Below are 17,736 nucleotides of genomic sequence, written 5' to 3' on the forward strand. Positions count from 1 at the left end.
TAAATCATTTCTGGAACAGAGGGTCTTTGTATCCATACCACAGTTAACTGTAGGACTCAAACAGAAATGCATTATAGTTAGTGACAGGTAATGAGGTTATTCACGTACAGGAACCTGTGGTTATGGAACCAGAGATTGCTCTCTGCCCTGCTCTTGTTATTCTTGCTGATTTTAACTTGGTTGTAAAAGAAGGCAGCATCTGGCCTGCTGTATCACTAAACCAGACTCCAGCTATTCAAACTAGGAAGTAGTTACTTGTTTTCATTCATCAAGAAGTTGTGAGGGTTATAAAATTACTGTTTGTGCTCACTGTAAAGCATAGACCGTTAAGCAGACTTGGAGGAAAATGACACTGGAGCTCTTCTTGAAGTTTTGCCATCTCTATTCCTCATCACTTAAGAGAAATAACGCAGTACATTCAAAGCCCTTTACCACAGCTGAGCGAGGTTTATTTAGATATTCCATTATCTAAACAGAGAATCCTTTGGAGGACTTCTTACTTCATATTTCTTTCCAGGTAAACATTTCACCAATACTTTTCAACAGCTTTTATGCAGATTTTAGCTTACTTTCAAATTTGCTTTTGCTAAAATGAGCCAGAATGTATCACACTTAAAGTTTCCCCATAAAAAGTAAACCATTTATCCCATCAAGGAAGAAAATTTGGCTAGGCTAATGCAATTTATTCTTGACAAATTTATATTCACTTTTTTATACTTGATTATGAAATTGGTAGCTTAATCATTTGTTATACTGTCATTCTCATTCTGAAAATTGGAGTGTCAGATCTCTCCTTCGATAGGATCTGCTTGTCTCTTGTCTCTGTTTTGATAGAACTGCATTACCACAATTTGCTACAGTTCAGCAAACCACAGTTTTTGCTGAAATAAGAAGCAAGGAAAGGAGTAAATGCTTTAATATCCATATATTTATTATTTGTCCTCCATTATTGAAATTTGCAGTATTGGCATTCATTATTCCCATTCCCTTATGCTCATGTCATGTATTCTTTAGGATGATGAACTATATTCTAATATGATTACTTCATCCTAATTACATTTCTGCCTTCAGAATATCTTTTCCTGTTAGAATTAGAACAACCAGAACGTGCACAGAATAGTTACATCAGCATTTTGATGCAATGACATTTTCGGCGCCATGCACATCTGTACTGTTTTAGCAGATTTAGCAGATGTCCAGGTGAAGTCCTAACCCTTGAATACTTCTGTTAGTTAATGAAAAGAAAAAACCTTGTCTCCTTCATGCTTACGATTATCTAGCATACAGTAGATCCATATTATTTTATCAACTCCAGTCTTTTCTCTCTTATTTTCACCCACAGACATTCAACAAGTCATTTCAGACTGAAACTCTGTGGAATTTTGGAAACATTTTTCTTAGCATTCTGGAGTACTGTGTCCAGGTCTGGAGCCCCCAGTACAAGAAGGACAGGGAGCTGTTGGAGAGGGTCCAGAGGAGGGCCACAAAGATGAGCAGGGGCTGCAGCACCTCCCCTACAAAGACAGGCTGAGGGAGCTGGGCTTGTTCAGCATGGAGAAGAGAAGGCTGTGGGGTGACCTCATTGCAGCCTAAAGGGAGCCTAAAAACAGGAGGAGAGTCAACTCTTTGAAAGGGTTGATAACTGCAGGACAAGGGAAAATGGTTTTGAGGGAGATTGAGGTTGGATGTCAGGGGGAAGTTCTTTACAGAGAGAGCGGTGAGGTGCTGGAACAGCTGCCCAGAGAGGCTGTGATGCCCCGTCCATCCCTGGAGGTGTTCAGGGCCAGGCTGGATGGGGCCCTGGGCAGCCTGAGCTGGTATTAAACATGGAGGATGTTGGCCCTGCATGTGGCAGGGGATTTGGAGTTTCATGATCCTTGAGGTCCCTTCCAACCCTGGCTGTTCTGTGATTCTGCGATTAACCAACCGGCCAGCCAACTCTCTGTATCTTACCTGTAAGGTCTGCTTGAAGTAGTGAATTACATATCAGATCTCCTCTCTCGTTAGATGGGTAAGAAGTGATATTTTATGTTTCAGATTCTGATAGTACAGGGTGTACTGAATACACTGAGAAAATGAATGAAGAATGTTTGAAGATGCAAAACAAAAGGACATGGGATGAAATTATGGGAAGTCAGTGGCAAAGGAAGGATTGTGTTTTTTGCTGGAATCACAAGAGCTATGAAGAGTGGAGAATATCAGGTGACTAGCCTGGCCCTCTCAGTAGCCAGAACTAAGTATATCCCACGTGGGAAGGCCTGCAGTGCTAAACCCAGCTGTGATTTGCAATAGACAGATTTAACCTCAGTGGGAAATTTCAGGGAGACTGACAAGTGTCAGTGTATTTGTTGTGCTTACCTACAGGTAAAGTCTGATCTTTAAACATACAAATATTTAACCTCATATATGTCTTTGAAGCTTTTTGAGTTTTACTGCTATTCTACCCCCAAGACCTTTTCCAAAATGATATTAATACTAGGTTTCACTCCCTCAATCTTGATAGTAGGATGCTGAACATTCCTCATACTTTTTAATAATTGTTTCAGTTTTATAATCATGTTTCAGTTTCATAATGCAGGTCAGATCTTGCCCGTCCTAATCATTTCATTTGAAGTTGTTAGGAAGACTTTCATAAAAAAAACTTGGATGTTTGTATCATAAGAAGTAAATTACCTCATTAACCTAAGTTTGTGTCCAGAGAAGAACTACCTGCTTAGAGCAAAGCCAGTAAAGTTAAATGTCTTTTCTGTCTTGTATAGGAAACATTATAGAATCATAGCATCACAGAATCAGTCAGGTTGGAAAAGACCTTAAAGATCACCAAGTCCAACCACAACCTAACCATATTACCCTAACAACCATCCACTAAATCATGTCCCTGAGCACCACATCCAAACAGTTTTTAAACACATCCAGGGATGGTGAGTCAACCACCTCCTTGGGGAGCCTATTCCAGTGCTTACCAGCCCTTTCTGTAAAGAAATGCTTCCTGATATCCAACCTAAACTTGGATAAACTCTGGGAGGGCTTGAGCTCTAGAGGAAGGAGCAGGAATCAGACTGATCTAAATCCCCTCTAAATCTTTGCTGGTAAAACACTTGCAGAATGAGCTGCAGCATTTCAGCTACCCTTTTCTTGAACAGGCATGGTCACTCATACTGAACTGTGTGATAATTTTGACACATTCATTGCAATGATTTCATGTCCATCATTTATATAAAACTGATGGCAAGAGTTCGTGCTGCTTTTATGCAGGGATTGTGATTTATAGCTGTCAGCTGTCAAACAGCCCTCAGCCTGAAGGCTGCAGGAAGTGCCAGGCATGGAGCACCCATCCACCCATGGTTATACTGGGCTCTGAGGAGACCAGGACAGCTTCCACAGAGCAAACTGGTTTCTCTGCTGTAACTGCTTCTTGAAAGACCTATAAGCATTTGAAGGAAACCTCCATCCCAGTGGCTAGGCATTTTTCCTCTGTTGTAGGAAGCAGAGCAACATTCTCATAGCTTGAATCACATGAGTTTGATTCCTTCTATGGAACCATTTTTGGGGCTTGAATACACAGCTCCCATCTTCTGCCTCCATGTCACTTCTGCATATGATGGGTAGAGAGGCAGAAATCCTCAAGCTAGAAAAAGTCTTGTCCATCCTCTAGGGACACAGATGGTTTCTGCTTCCAGACACAGCTTAGTGGCTGTCGGTACTTCTCTAGGTAGATGCTGATCAGGTATTTTGAGCCTTGTTACTGTAAAAACGTTAAGACTTCAGAGCAGTGAAATGCTGCTCCTACTGACAGTACTGTAACCGCTGCACTGTGTCTCTGGGTTTTATACAGGAGCTCTGTGTGTGGATTTAAATCACAGGGTTAGGCTCTACCAACTTTTGCTTAGAGCTCATGACAAAGAGTAGAAACATCTGACTGTGGAAAAGCAGCTGTGCTTTAAAAACATGTTCTCAGGAACATTTGATCTGAAGATGATTTCTACTTATACATTGTTTCCAGAGGTCTGTTTTACTTCCCTTACTCCTTGACTATGAAGATTTGTATGATTGCAGAATCTGGGTTTCGTGAGCGATCATCTGTTCCTGCTCTTTATTCTTATGAAATCACAGTCCTTGGTGACAGCATAATAACTTCCATGGCAACTGCCTGTGATGTCACAAACAGGAATTCAGGATTTCAAGAGCTGTATTAAATATAAAGACCCTACCTTGTAATAAATATCTCATGTCCAACTAAACTCAGTAACTAAATGGGGGCAGAAAATACATACTATAGTAATAGTGCTCTACTTAGCCAAAATGCTTGTCAAAGGTTTCCTTGAGATGAGGACAGCCTTTCAGTGTTTTTTTTACCATAGTATTTTGCATTTGAATCTAATTCTGGGCCACTGATATCTTGTCTGCCAAGTATGTAAAAAGGTGCCTCTCTAGGAGGAGGTGATTTGTGACATGGAAGTTTTGTATCTTTGCAAAGACTCAGGAGTGCCTTGCAGGTGATTTTGCTGTCTTGCTGTCTCTCCTGTAATAGGACATGGCTGGCATTTCCTTAGAGCTCGTGGAGCTTTTAACGCCCTGGTGTTTGGACACTCTCTGGATAAAGAGTTGGGAGAGATGTTCCTTCAGCTCCTTGTAAGGCAATGGCTGCACCTTGTTAAGCACGAAGAACAAAACCAGAAATCAGAAAGCAAACTAGATGTGCTGTGCTTGTCTTTCGTTAGTGCTGCTGGCTTGGTGCCCAACTATGTCAGAAAAAAAAGGAAGTTTCTTTCTTTAGAAATTCAGGGCATTGATTAATGCTGTGTTAGCATCTTCAGACTGAGGAGAAATGCCACAGATGCCTTCTCTGGCAGCAAGGGCTTGGAGGGCCAAGTAAGATCTGACCATAATCTGTGACCCCAGCACAGGGGCATAAAAAAGAGACCCTCAAAGTCAGAGCTTTCAGCAGAAAAGCATAAGCTTCAGCACAGAGGTAAGCCTATTCATGTGTCCAGAACAAGGAGGAGCTTTAAGAATGAAAATAGCAAGGACAGTCCTCTAGAAGGCTCAATACATTCCTGCAGTGCTCTGTCTTTCATAGTTATTTAAGCATCCTCCTGAAGCTCAGGCCTGTGACACTGACTTTTAAAACATATGACAAAGATAAAAGAATGACACTCAAAGAAAGAAGCCTTAAACAATGTGGGATGCGCTTCTCTGATATTTGCAGAGCTTCTCCCCTCTCTCTTTCTTTCACAGGATTTTCAATGTGAGCAATTTAGTAAAAATAAGTAGTAAAAATAAGATGGTATTAGCAGAACAGAGATTGAATGAAGGGAGGAATAAGCAGTATGTCAGAGGAGGAGCAGTAATAGCTCTGACCTCTCAAAATGAGTGTGTATTTGCCCAGGGCATGGATTTCAAACTGACTCCATATGCCCTGCAAGTGAATTCTCTCTCCCCTCCTGGACTTCATATTCAGCTCCAGAATTGAAATCCCAAAGCTGCTCATGTAAGAAGTAGCTGGCAGGTACAGCATATCTCTAAATTTTGGCAAGCTGGTCAGAAATCATTTGCAAAACATGAACAAACCTCCTTCAAGTAAAGCAGTTAAAGATAAGTGACTTTTCCCTCTCCTTGGTTTGCCTAACCACTGTAATGCTGTTTATTGCAGGAGTGATTCGTGAGAGTTACCTGAAGGGTCATGATCAGCTGGTGCCGGTCACCCTGTTGGCCATTGCAGTAATTCTAGCTTTTGTAATGGGGGCCGTCTTTTCGGGCATCGTAGTGTACTGTATCTGTGACCATCGCCGCAGAGATGTGGCTGTTGTGCAGAGAAAGGAGAAGGAACTGACCCACTCCCGCCGCGGCTCCATGAGCAGTGTTACCAAGCTCAGTGGCCTCTTTGGAGATGCTCAGTCCAAAGAGCCAAAGCCTGAAGCTATCCTCACACCTCTGATGCACAATGGCAAGCTGGCCACACCAGGCAGCACTACCAAGATGCTAATCAAGGCTGACCAGCACCATCTGGACCTGGCTGCCCTGCCAACCCCAGAGTCCACCCCAACCCTGCAGCAGAAAAGGAAGCCCAGCCGTGGCAGTAGAGAGTGGGAAAGAAACCAGAACCTCATCAATGCCTGCACAAAAGATATCCCCCCAATGGCCTCACCCGTGATCCCAACTGACCTGCCACTCAGGGCTTCTCCTAGCCACATTCCCAGTGTTATGGTTCTGCCCATTGCCCAGCAAGGCTACCAACACGAGTATGTTGACCAGCCAAAAATAAGTGATGGGGCTCAGATGTCTGTGGAGGACCAGAATGCCACCCTTGAGTACAAAACCATCAAGGACCATCTCAGTAGCAAAAGCCCCAGCCATGGGGTTAACCTGGTGGAAAATCTTGACAGCATGCCGCCAAAGGTACCTCAGCGGGAAGCCTCACTCGGGCCGCCGAGCACCTCCCTGTCTCAGAGTGGCCTGAGCAAGCGGCTAGACGTGCATTCTTCTGCTTACAACGTGGACTACAAGAGAAACTACCCTACAAACTCGCTCACAAGAAGTCACCAGGCGTCGACCCTCAAAAGAAACAACACCAACTCCTCTAACTCATCACACCTCTCTCGAAATCAGAGCTTCGGCAGGGGTGACAACCCACCGCCAGCTCCGCAGCGGGTGGACTCCATACAAGTCCACGCTGCACAGGCACAGGCCATGACTGTATCACGACAGCCGAGTCTCACCACGTACAACTCTCTGACCAGGTCAGGGTTGAAACGCACGCCCTCGCTAAAGCCAGACGTACCTCCCAAACCTTCCTTTGCTCCGCTCTCCACGTCCATGAAGCCCAATGACGCGTGTACATAATCACAGTGGGGTGGGTGGGGGGAGAACGGCAGTTAAGCAGAAGTTGCCCTTGAAAGAGAGTGTTCTGCAACTGCTCCTCTGAGAAGATGGTTGTTGCAAGCTGAGGACGTGTTTGTTTCTGCTCTCTGGGAAAAGTGGAATATTTTTTTAACCCGAGCCATATGACCTATGGTTGAAGGTTTGCAATCGCAGGACTCGCCCCCACAGCCCTTCAGTTCTTTGCTCAAAGGACTAGCTCTCCATCACAAACATTGAGCCAAAAGCACACAGGTGAAAGATGACTGTGACATTTCACCCCTCCCCCTCCCCCTCAAACTGCACAGTGCATTCCTGAACTGGGAAAGAGTGCTCTGGAAAGCAAAACCAGTAATTAAAAACAAAATAAAAGTAGGAAGAAAAAAAAAAAAAAAGGAAAAAGGAAAAAGAAAAAAAAGAAAGAAAAAAGAATCCATTGATAAAGCTAACTCTGACTTAACAATGGCAGAAGTTTACTAAATGCAGGTACTGTGAAATGCCCATCAGTGTTACAGCCATTTGGTTACAGCAGTTATAATGCCGTGCTGGGCAAACTATGTCATAGATTTCTGCTACCTTTCTCTTTTAATGAGTAACGTGACTGTTAACGCAAGTAACTCCTCTTATTTATTGTTCAACTTTTGTTTTTCCTAAGGAAATGACTTCCGCATATCATCCTGTGAGCAGTTCTTCAGAGAAGTACCTTGAAAGTTATACCTATTTAACGTGAAACCCGTTAACTGGAGTAATTAAAACTTTTATTTTTCCAATAAATTCACTGAGTTAATTAAGTTGGAGCTGGAATTCTGAACTTTGTGCCTGGACTGTCTGATTAGCTGAAAAAAAACGGGGATATCTATTTAAATCTCTCAGCTAATTAGCTGGCTTGGCCTCTGACCTAAGACAGCGACAAACAAATACCACAGGTTCATAACTTGTAACGCAACTGCAAGAGAAACTCTTTAAAAGCTGCACATTTGTGTGCCATTGCTATCAACATAGCTTTGTCAGTAGCTAATTCTTTCCGTGACGGCACCAGCTTGTGAATTGCCATCTCATTTCACCTTGCATGTGAGACGGCAAACGAAATCCTCAAACAGTGTGAACTAATTAATATGCCGGCTGTTACCATGCATAAATTATGGTCTTATCACACGGGTTTTTCGTGGGAATATATCTGTGAATAGCCTGTTTTCTTCCACATGTAAATTTGTGCCTTACACCCTCAGTTGTGTATAATTGTGAGCTGTAGTATGTAAAAAACCTTTTTCTTTTTCCCCTCGGAGTAATGCAAATATTTATTGGTCCTCCCTCCTCCGCGCCCGCTCGAGAACTGGAGCAAGGCATTCGAAGAAGAATGCGGCGGCTATCAGCATCACCCCACAACCGTTGCTAGACCAGGCCAGTGCCATCCCCTCTGGGTCGGTTCCACTTTCCAGCCGTGCCAAGCCCTCTCCCCAGAGCACTCTCCCTCCGCGCTGCCTTGCAGCTCCGTGCCTCCCCCCGCCCAGCGACCGCTCTCGTGGCAGCAGAGGAGACACCAACACCTTGTCCTTGGGGACAGCGTTGTCATCCATCTGCAGACAGGCACCAGGGCAAGAGGGGCCGTGCCTGCAAGCAGCCCGGCAGCATATCCTGCATCGCGCCAGGCATGCGGAGCTAAGCCGGGTGGGCAGACTCCTGCTGCAGCGACCTGCTGCTCCGGAAGGATGCTGCATGTACTCCCCTGGGGAAAAAAAAAAAAACAAAAAAAAAACAAAAAAAAAAACCAACAACAAAACAAAAACAAAAAAAAAACACACATTTTTGTTTGTTTGTTTTTTTTTTTTTCCTTTGTTTCTTTGGTGCGACTGTGCATGTAGCTATGTGGGAGTGTGCGCGCGCACAGGTGTGTGCGTGTGTGTGTGCGCGCGCAGGCGTGTAAGTCCCTTTTTCCACTCTTTCAGTTTATGCAAAAAAGAAAGAAAAAAAGAAAAAAAAGAAAAAAAAAGTAGATGTGTTTTAAATTTGTTACGATAACTGTGTCAACATACTGTAGACAAACGATGGGGATCGCTTCTAAGCTTTTTATATATATATATATCTATATCTACTGAACAGTATGTTTGAGTAAGGTGGTTGTTTCTGTTTCAATTTGTTTTTTAAAATTTTATACTTCAATTTGCTTTCCAGGATTTTGGTTTTGTTTCTGAATGACTGAAAAGACAGATTTCAAGTCCGTTAGCTTATAGATGGTATATATAAAGTCTGAATGGTTTAGACCAAAGTGTGTAACAAGGGTGCTTGCATGTGATTTCATTTCATCATGGTTTCTTTTACGACACAGTTTTGTTCACCTTTAGTGAACTATGCAGACTGGATTAGGTAGATCTGTATCCAAAGCAATGTTGTTGATTTAATAAAAGCAAACAGAAAAGAAGAACTTTAAAAACCATAGGTAGCAAGGTCATTTTTGGAAAGAACCGACTCACAGCCTTTTCACCAGGCTCCAACTCCTCCCCCCCCTCCCCCCCCCCCCCCCGAGTACCAAAATGCACAGGTCCATTGCTATGACTTGGCAGAGTCTTCTGTCAAAACACAGAAATGAATAATCACAGCAACAGCTCGTATGGCGATCTGCCTTTGTAACATACATTGCATCCGCTGCTCGTTTGACCTTGAAATGCCCGTTTTGTACTCAATGGATTTTCTGTTCTCATTCTCCTGCTTCACCCTTTCTTTCGAGGGGTTCATAAGCCTATGTGTGCCTTTGCTTTCCACCCTTGCTATACACTGGTAGATGCAACAGATTCAGACTCTCATTTGCTGTAAAGTTGTAGAGTATTGTGATGTCACCGGTTTCCCTTCATTTCCACATCCCCGTAACATCAGATTCACACCTTAATGTACGTTGTAAAAAAGAAAAAGGAAAAAAAAAAAAAAAAAGAAAGAAAGAAAGAAAGAAAATTAAAAGACAAAGAAAAAGAAAAAAAAAAAAGAGAAGGAAGGAAAGAAGACGAAGAAAAGGGGAAACAAAAGTTCTTGATTACTTATGGTAATAAAACCAGACTGTTCTACCTTATTTCTTGTGCCCTAGTTCCTTTGTTTCTGTGAGGATCCATCGTTTTTGTTAAAACCAAGAAAGAAAGCTGTTGTTTTCAGTCTCTAACAGAAAATAACTTGTCTTTACAGTAAAGTGGTGGTAATTAAAAATTGAATCACACATTTGCTCTCCCTCTGTTGATATTCCACATTTTATTAGCTTGTTCATCATCAAATATTTATGGCAGACTTGGTGGTTTAACATATCAAGGCAGGGATTTAAGCACACGTGGCTCACCAAAATAGATCATCCTATAGATGTGACTTCATCTCCAGATTTTGCACATTAATAACGGGAGAGCCTGTGTTTTCTTCTAGCAGGCATAGATCTATTGCACTTTGTAGGCCTAATTTAGAGGATGTTGCCTGAGACTTTAAGTCTGCAAGATGTTAGTAAACAGATGAATTACAAAAGTGCATACTACCTCTCTAGTGCTGGCAGCGATTAAAACATACCTCTATTCTCTGAGCTGATTTTGTGCATGTGTGGACTGCTTACACACCACAGCTGAACATTCAGCTCTGACAGTGGCTGGCCTTCATGATTTTGTTTTGTGACACAAGCTTTCTGTGATCACCTAGAAACAAGGGATTGGATTGAAAAATTTACCCCCTGTACTCTGTAGGTCGCACACCGGCTTTGCTGCATGACCAGGGCACTCCTTGCTCATAAATGCCTTCACCCATCTCACACTGCAGATGGTGTGACGTAGGCTTAGCAGAAAGTGGTGAACTAGTAGCAATGCTTGTGGAGCAGGAGACCATGAATCTAAAAAGAGATCTCACAAAGCCTTGGCACTCTCTCTCATCAGTGGAAATCAGGAGGCCTTTGAAAGCTCCATCTCCCATTCTCTCCCCTGATACTCACCAGTCACAAGGCAGTACCAGTTGGTAGCCCTGGGGCAGCAGAGAGGAGCCAGAGCCAAGACTCACCAAAATTTTTCAGTGCTTCACCCACAGACGTCTCTATTTTCACCTCAGGTTTAGCTTTCCTTCCAGCAGAGGTGACCAGGCATGCTAGCATGCAGAGGCACGTGGGGTTGATGTTCCCACAGCAGTGGACCCTAATCTGGAGACCAAGGACACTGCGTCTGCCTCACAGCGTTCCGCAGGCGTGCATGAGGCTTGAGTGCTCCACACAGGAAAGGGAAAGCTCTCCAGGTGCTCTTCAGCCCACAGCTGGCCCCTTTGATATTACTTTGTCCAGCTAGTTCTGAAACACATCACCCAAGCAGCATTTAAGGAAACCATTCAGTGACAATACCTCTGTACTACTATTAATGTTATTCTATAACATTTTGATTGATGCTTTGTTGTTCCCAGTTCCTTTTTTTTGTTGTTTTTCTAAGCTCAGTACTCTGGTCCTGCTGAAGGTGCTCGCCAGCTGTCTGCTTCATTGCCAGATGGTCTCAGTTATTCCCATAGATCATGCCAGACTTAATGGGAGTGACCAAGTCGGCCTCCAGCAGTGGCACTGGCTGGCTTTCTTGCAAAGCTCATCCCCCTGCATCTGGTGAGAGGGAAGTCATGTTAAAGCACAGACATGAAGGAAGGAATGCAGGACAGGGATGAAGGAAGGACACAGGGCGTCAGATCCCACTGCCCCAGTGGGGCTATGGCCTGCAAAGCAGCACGATGCTGCCAAGCATGGATCCCTCTGCTGAGCACCAACAGCTCTTCCAGGGAAGAAGTGTCAACAGCTCCACTCCACACTCCAGATTATCCAGTGCTGTGGCTTTCTGCAGGGGAGAAAAGCCCCTGCATTAAACGGATGCTGAAATCCATCCCCTGAAGGAGCTACTCGTACTACTCCACAGAAATTCACTGTGTTTGGCTTGGTCAAAGAGGAAAATAGCCAGGAGGAGCAGGTGTTCTTCGAGCAATTCAAACAGGCTAATGTCACCATATTCATCACAGTAATGGTACTCATCTTGATCTCATTTAGCATCTAATTGAGGGTGCACAGAAATTCCTTTACAATCAGCTTTAATTTGAAAAAATCTTTTTACACAAAATGTAGCCTGGCTGAATTACTCAAAAGCAATAGGTCAACGTAAAGAAATCCTGTTCCTCCTCCCCACTCTCCCACACTTTTTTACACTGCTCCAGAGTGTAATTTCAAAGACAACTCTGCAAGTCCTGCTCCATCATAGCTTCAATAGCAGGGAATATTCTGCAACTGAAAGATCCTCAGGTGAAAAGGAGTAGGCAGAGCCCTGCTTCTAACCCACAAAAAGCACGGGCAGTTCAGCGGCAGAATTCACCAGCAGAACGAATGATTTTACATGCAAAGTGGTGCCACAGCAGTGATGCACCAACACTGGGGAAAATACAGCAGTTTGGCCAATAGGTCCAAATCTGGGGTGTGACTCCAGTTCATTCATCTTGTCACAAAGTCAGCCAGGGCAGGATTGCTCTGCACTCTCTTCCAGGGCTGGATGTAGATTCCTACTTCACAGCTTGCTTGCAAATCTCATTTAGAGCAATGCAGAGGAGCCCAGCCAGCATTCACGTCTACCCCACCTGCATTACAGCAGGACCAAACAAAGCTCACCCATTCTTGGCAGCTTGTTCATCCAGCCCCACCCTGTGAATGCAGTCTGCTCTGGGAAGAAGCAAAAGCCACCAAGGGAGCATCATCAAACTTTTCGGAATATCTAAAGAAAATAATAAGCTAAAACAGTGTGTTGGACCAGCTTAGCGAACGCCAGTTTTCTACTGTTTATCCAATTAAAGTTAATTTCCCAGAAGTACGGCACCTGCTCTAACCAACAAGTGTTAGAGGAACACATTGTGCAAGTAATATGCATATGCTTCCCGCTAATGTGTGTGCCTGCTAACGAGTCTCCAAGTGGTCTTTTTATTACTTCCCCCCCCCCCCCTTTTTTTTTTTTTTTAGGGAATGGAGATGCTTTTGTTTTCAGAATAAGCCCTGAAACCATCATCACATGCATTGTGCAGAAAAACGATGTGTTAGATTTCCTTGCACGAATACAAGCAGGTAAATAGTAGTCTGTCCCCTGACTTTGTAATTTAAACAGCGTAAGCTGGTAGGGAAAGGCTATAATTGGAGTCAGAGTAACTGAGGTGAAAATTGCTCGGTGGCAGTTCCATCTGCGTCTTGTTTTAATTAGCCAAGTTTATAATCAGAATGTAAAACTTTCTGGTGCTCAAGGCTTTGGCTTATTTCAGCCGTCGGTCCAAAGCGGTTACCACATGTCCAGGTAAGCACAGTTACAGATCAGCAAAGGAGAATTAACCTCCCCACTGATCTGGCTAACAGTTACCGTGTCTGGGAGCAGGGACAAAAATATGACTAACCAAGATCATTGTCACATCTGTTTAGCGTTTCATGACAAACTCTATTAAGGCTAACAGCACCACTGTTAATTCAATTAGATCAGTGTTTTCTTTTGCTGGCCGTGATGCTTTTGGAAGGGCAGCAACTGTAGGCAGAATGTGGCTGGCAGTCCGCTGCAAGGAATAATAGCATCATAAATAATATATTAAGACGAAGAAAAATCTAGCAGGCTGGAGTAAAAGCACATCAGCCATAGAGCTGAACCCTGCAGTACAGCAAGGGGGGGAGGAAAAGAGCAGCTATGACAGGAAATTCTGACAACAGATGACAAGGACTGTGTGAAGGACCAAACTCACTGTGAAGCAAGGTGCAAGGGAGCACAGGGAGCCAGCAGCTGCGTGCCCCACTGCACATCCTTCATAGAAGGAAGAGAGGAGGCTGTGTGCTGGGTTGGGGGAAGGGATCTGACAGGGGCAAGTTCCCAGCTTGCTCTCTGCAAGCTCTGCCTCACCCTGGCCAGGGCACAGGGCAAGCTTGTGGGGACAGTGGTCCAGCCTCTTCTTCAGTCAAGGTAGAAAAAATGAGGCATGCATTCACCTCTGCCAACGTGCAGTGTAAAGGCCCTCTCTGATCTTTTCTTAACGTTGCCCTGCTGTGTAGAGAAAGACACTCAGGACTGCAGGAAAAAATTGTGAGAAAAAAAGAGAAAGAAAAAAAAGATAAAAGAGAACAAGATTTTATTTCTTTAGTTTTAGAAATGATGACATAATCTTATCAATTCTCGACAAATACAAGCTGAAGTATTCAGGCTGCTGATAAAAGCACTGCCTCTGTTGGTGCAGAAAACTGCAGATTGAGCTTTTTGTAATGCTGCTTCTATGGCGAGCGAAGCAGCCTTTTGTGAGATAGGTGGTTCAAACAATTTTGCGAAGGGGAGACAAAGAGTTCATTTTACACTAAACTAGTTTCCTAGGAAACACTGCAAAATGTAACACTCCATCCCTTTGTGGAAGTTCAAAGACATGTGTGTTCGTGTGTGCGCTTCTCTTCTGGTGTTTGGTACTGCTGGCCAACTTCACCTTTTGATGGTGGCGACAAGAATAGCACAGCTCCATACTACAGCAACCCACAATCTCAAGGACGTTTTTCTCTCTTGATAATCAAATGTTTTCTCTAAACAGAAAAGAAAAATGTTGATCCAAACCAAGGCTCTAAGGAGGAGAAAAGCAACAATTCTGAGTCCGCAAAGCCAAATTTCAGTCTTCAGACAGTCCCTGTGCCTACCCCAACATTTTTTTCTCATCTGTGTACTAAACGATACAGAGGGAAGGAGCACCCAGTGGTGCTGATGCTGGTCCTGGATGGGTGTGCTTCTGGAAGGCCAGGCTAAAAAGACCCAGAAGAATGTCAGCCACAGCAGCTATCCTGGGTCTCCTTAGCTGTCCCCAGCTAGCTAGAGGTTATCTCTAAGGAGCAAGCTGAGCTGCAGCACTGAGCAGCCAGGCTGCTCTCACTGCTGCCTTCCCTCCTTTGTCCTGATAGCAGGGCTGGGAGCAGTGGTAAAATGGAGCACACGCAGTTACATGCCTGGGTCCTGGAAAAGGTCTCTGACATATCTTGCCATTAGCCAACAGGGGAAAAAAGTCTTACCTCTTCAGATGTCAGCTTGCCTTATTAAGGCCAGCAGAGCCCAAGCAGCTGGCAAATTAAGGGTCAACATTTGCTGCCACTGCAGAAATTTGGACTTTAGGGAACTAGACATGGCAGAGTTTTGGGCAGAGAACAGAGCACCTCAGCATGCATTCCTGTCAGCAGCATAACAGGGCACTGATCTCAGAGAGCACTGACCTTTTAGGCATGGTTTCTGAACTCCTGGCATGGTTTACTGAACTCCTGGCTGTAAAATTGGGCCCAAACAGCTGCTGTTCTGTGCAGGTTCTTCCTAAATAAAGCTTCCTAACTACATGGAAACTGGGCTTTCCTCAAACCAACCTACGGCAGACAGCCACAGATCCTGCAAGAGAACAGCCCTCATTCCAGGATGGAATCTACCAGGAGCTGCCCAGCAGAGCTGCAGGACTGCACTCCCATCATCCTTGAAGATGTGCCACTTGCCCTGCATGGCTGCACTGGCTTCCCAGTGACACTCATTGGCTGTCCTCACCAGCGTGTTGGAAGCACTGAGGATGGAGGAATGGGATCTGCAGCATCCTGCGGCAGGATGCAGCCTGTGCACTGGCTCTGATCTTCTAGCAGGATTAAAATGCCTTCCCTAATACTTGAAATGTGAAGTGCATTAGGCTGACTGGTAGAAGATCGAAGAGTGTCCAGATTATTTGATTTTAAATGAACATGGCGTTCTGCATAACAAATGCAATTCAAAATTCTTTGTTGTAGTTTTTCAACAAAAGTAAGCAAAATAAGTCTATGTGGAGATCAAACTACTAGCTACAGTGCCAAGAAGCCCACTAATAATTGGGCTAAGACCAACAGTGTACATGTCTTTGGATTCTGTGACTTCATCCTGTTGAAGTTAAAGCAGGAGATAGCAGAGAAAGGACAAACCCCACCGTAAAGGTCTACATGGCCATTTCTGATTCCTGCAAAACAGGTGAAAGGCCGCTGGGCATTACCAGTCACCCAGGCAGCACTCAGATATGATGCCTTCATAGCCTTTAGCACCCTGTAACACTAGAGTCATCACTGACAGGATTTGGCACTTGGGACCTTCACTTGCAACCTCATTGGGTGCGGAATCTGCCTGTTGGGCCAGCTCTGCAAAACAAGAGTTTAACTCTTGTTGTAGTACCTGCCTTGAAGTCTGTGGTCCTCAGTGCTGGTGGTAGTGGTGCAGGAGAATTGGCTGAATGGCCCATTTTGTGAGCAGGCAAAATGAGGACCGAAGCCAGCTTATTGCCAGCCACCTGCAGATCATGGGGACAAGGGCAGCCACAGGAGTGCAGTCTGCCCGTCACTGATGTCCATGAGGAGCTGCCCTTTCCTCCTCAGTGCCTGGTTTAATGAACAGCTTTGAGGGAAGGTGCAGTCCTAGAATCTGCAGTATCAGAGGGCAGAGGAAAAAAGGGTTTTCAAAGGAAAAGAATGGTCTTTTGTGAAGAATTTCCAAGTAGGGCAAGCCTGCATGTAAGTCTGGTCTCAAGCAAAAGGAACAAAAGGTGTCCCTTCCCTCAGGGTGGAAGCAGAACAAAGGAAAAGCCCATCCAAGTCTGAGAGCAAGAGAGGGAGACCATGTGCCCAAGGGAGGGGTCTCAGCCCTTCACCCCTGCATTTCCACCCACAGCCACCAGCAACAGAAAAAGAACCATACAGCAAGAGCAAACAAAAATGCTCAGCTTGAGGCTGGACTGCAAATTAACTGTGTACAGTCGGTTCTTGGTACAGCAAGTGGTTCTCAGCAGTATTTTTTCTTGAAGTTTGTTGCTCAAGGGTTGACCATCACCAGTCCTTCCCCCTCCTCTCCTAGGCCCTTCAAAAACAACGTTTTCTAGTGGTGGAGGAATCTGGTGTGAAGCAGTCCTTTGGTCCTATGGTAGCTGCATGTGGCTCTGTCAGGAGAGCCAAGGGCTTCTTGGGTGCCCCTCAGGGACCACCATTGCCTCCAGGGCTTGGATACAGGTGGCAGTGCCACCTACCCCTGAGATGTGAAGCGTGCAGGCCTCCAGCAGAACCGATCACAAAGGAAGCGATGCTGTAGGGGAGCAGGAAGGTAGGACTTGATGGGGCTAAAAATGTCTCTCTTTCCATAAAAAAAAAAAAAAAACAAACTTTATGAGGCTGGAATTTAAGTCATTTAAGAGACAGAATGGTCTTACTCATGCAGCTAATTAGAGGTTGCCTGACATAAAGGGAAAAAAAAAAACAAAAAAAAAAAAAACCATAACATTTACAACAGTAAAAATTATGAGTGATTTGTTTCTAAATTGTGCCAAAGAGAAAAACCCACAGAGCCAGCAAAGTTTTTCCTTCTTTCCTTAGAGGCTGGAGAACTGCAGGCATCCAGCTGCCTGCTGCCTGGGGGGCTAGCACTAGCCAGGAGCAATTAGATGCTAGATTATAATTGGGCTTCCGTGAGCCACCTCTTCAATCAGCCATCAGCTGCAATGCTGCTGTAAAAGCAGCTATGACAGTCCTCCCCTAGCCTTTCTACCTACTTATTTTTCACAGAGGGTTTTGTAGTTCTTGGCTGGCAGAGGACAGGAAATTACCTGCAGGTTGCCCATTTCAGCCACCAGCTGGACACAGGTGGGACAGCCTTCCTTCAACTGCCCATTGGGCTGCCTTACTGCTGGGGCAGCTGCTGAGGGGGCATGGAAGGTCTTCAGTCCCAGCAGCTTGGATCTTGACCACATCCATCTTCCTCCTTCTCATCTCAGTATGGTTGTGGTCCCTGCTGTGACTTTGACTGAGCCTGAACTGAAGCTGGACTTGCCAGGCAGTGAATGGGCTTGCAGAGAGGAGCAGAGGTCCCTGGACTT

The 17,736-nt window shown here is 44.7% G+C and overlaps 1 protein-coding gene across 5 annotated transcripts in view; it reads left to right on the plus strand.

Moving 5' to 3' along the window:
- SEMA6A (semaphorin 6A) overlaps positions 1 to 9,759 on the plus strand; it is a 113,562-nt gene extending 103,803 nt beyond the window's left edge. For all 5 annotated transcript variants that reach the window (XM_048932079.1, XM_048932082.1, XM_048932083.1 and 2 more), the window contains one exon: positions 5,654 to 9,759. In XM_048932079.1, coding sequence (XP_048788036.1) covers positions 5,654 to 6,843 — 1,190 coding nt within the window. In that variant the 3' untranslated portion in view covers positions 6,844 to 9,759. The remainder of the gene's footprint in view (positions 1 to 5,653) is intronic.
- Positions 9,760 to 17,736: the final 7,977 nt, after the last annotated feature.

This window comes from Lagopus muta, chromosome Z, assembly GCF_023343835.1.
Source record: "Lagopus muta isolate bLagMut1 chromosome Z, bLagMut1 primary, whole genome shotgun sequence".
NCBI classification, from domain to species: Eukaryota; Metazoa; Chordata; class Aves; order Galliformes; family Phasianidae; genus Lagopus; species Lagopus muta.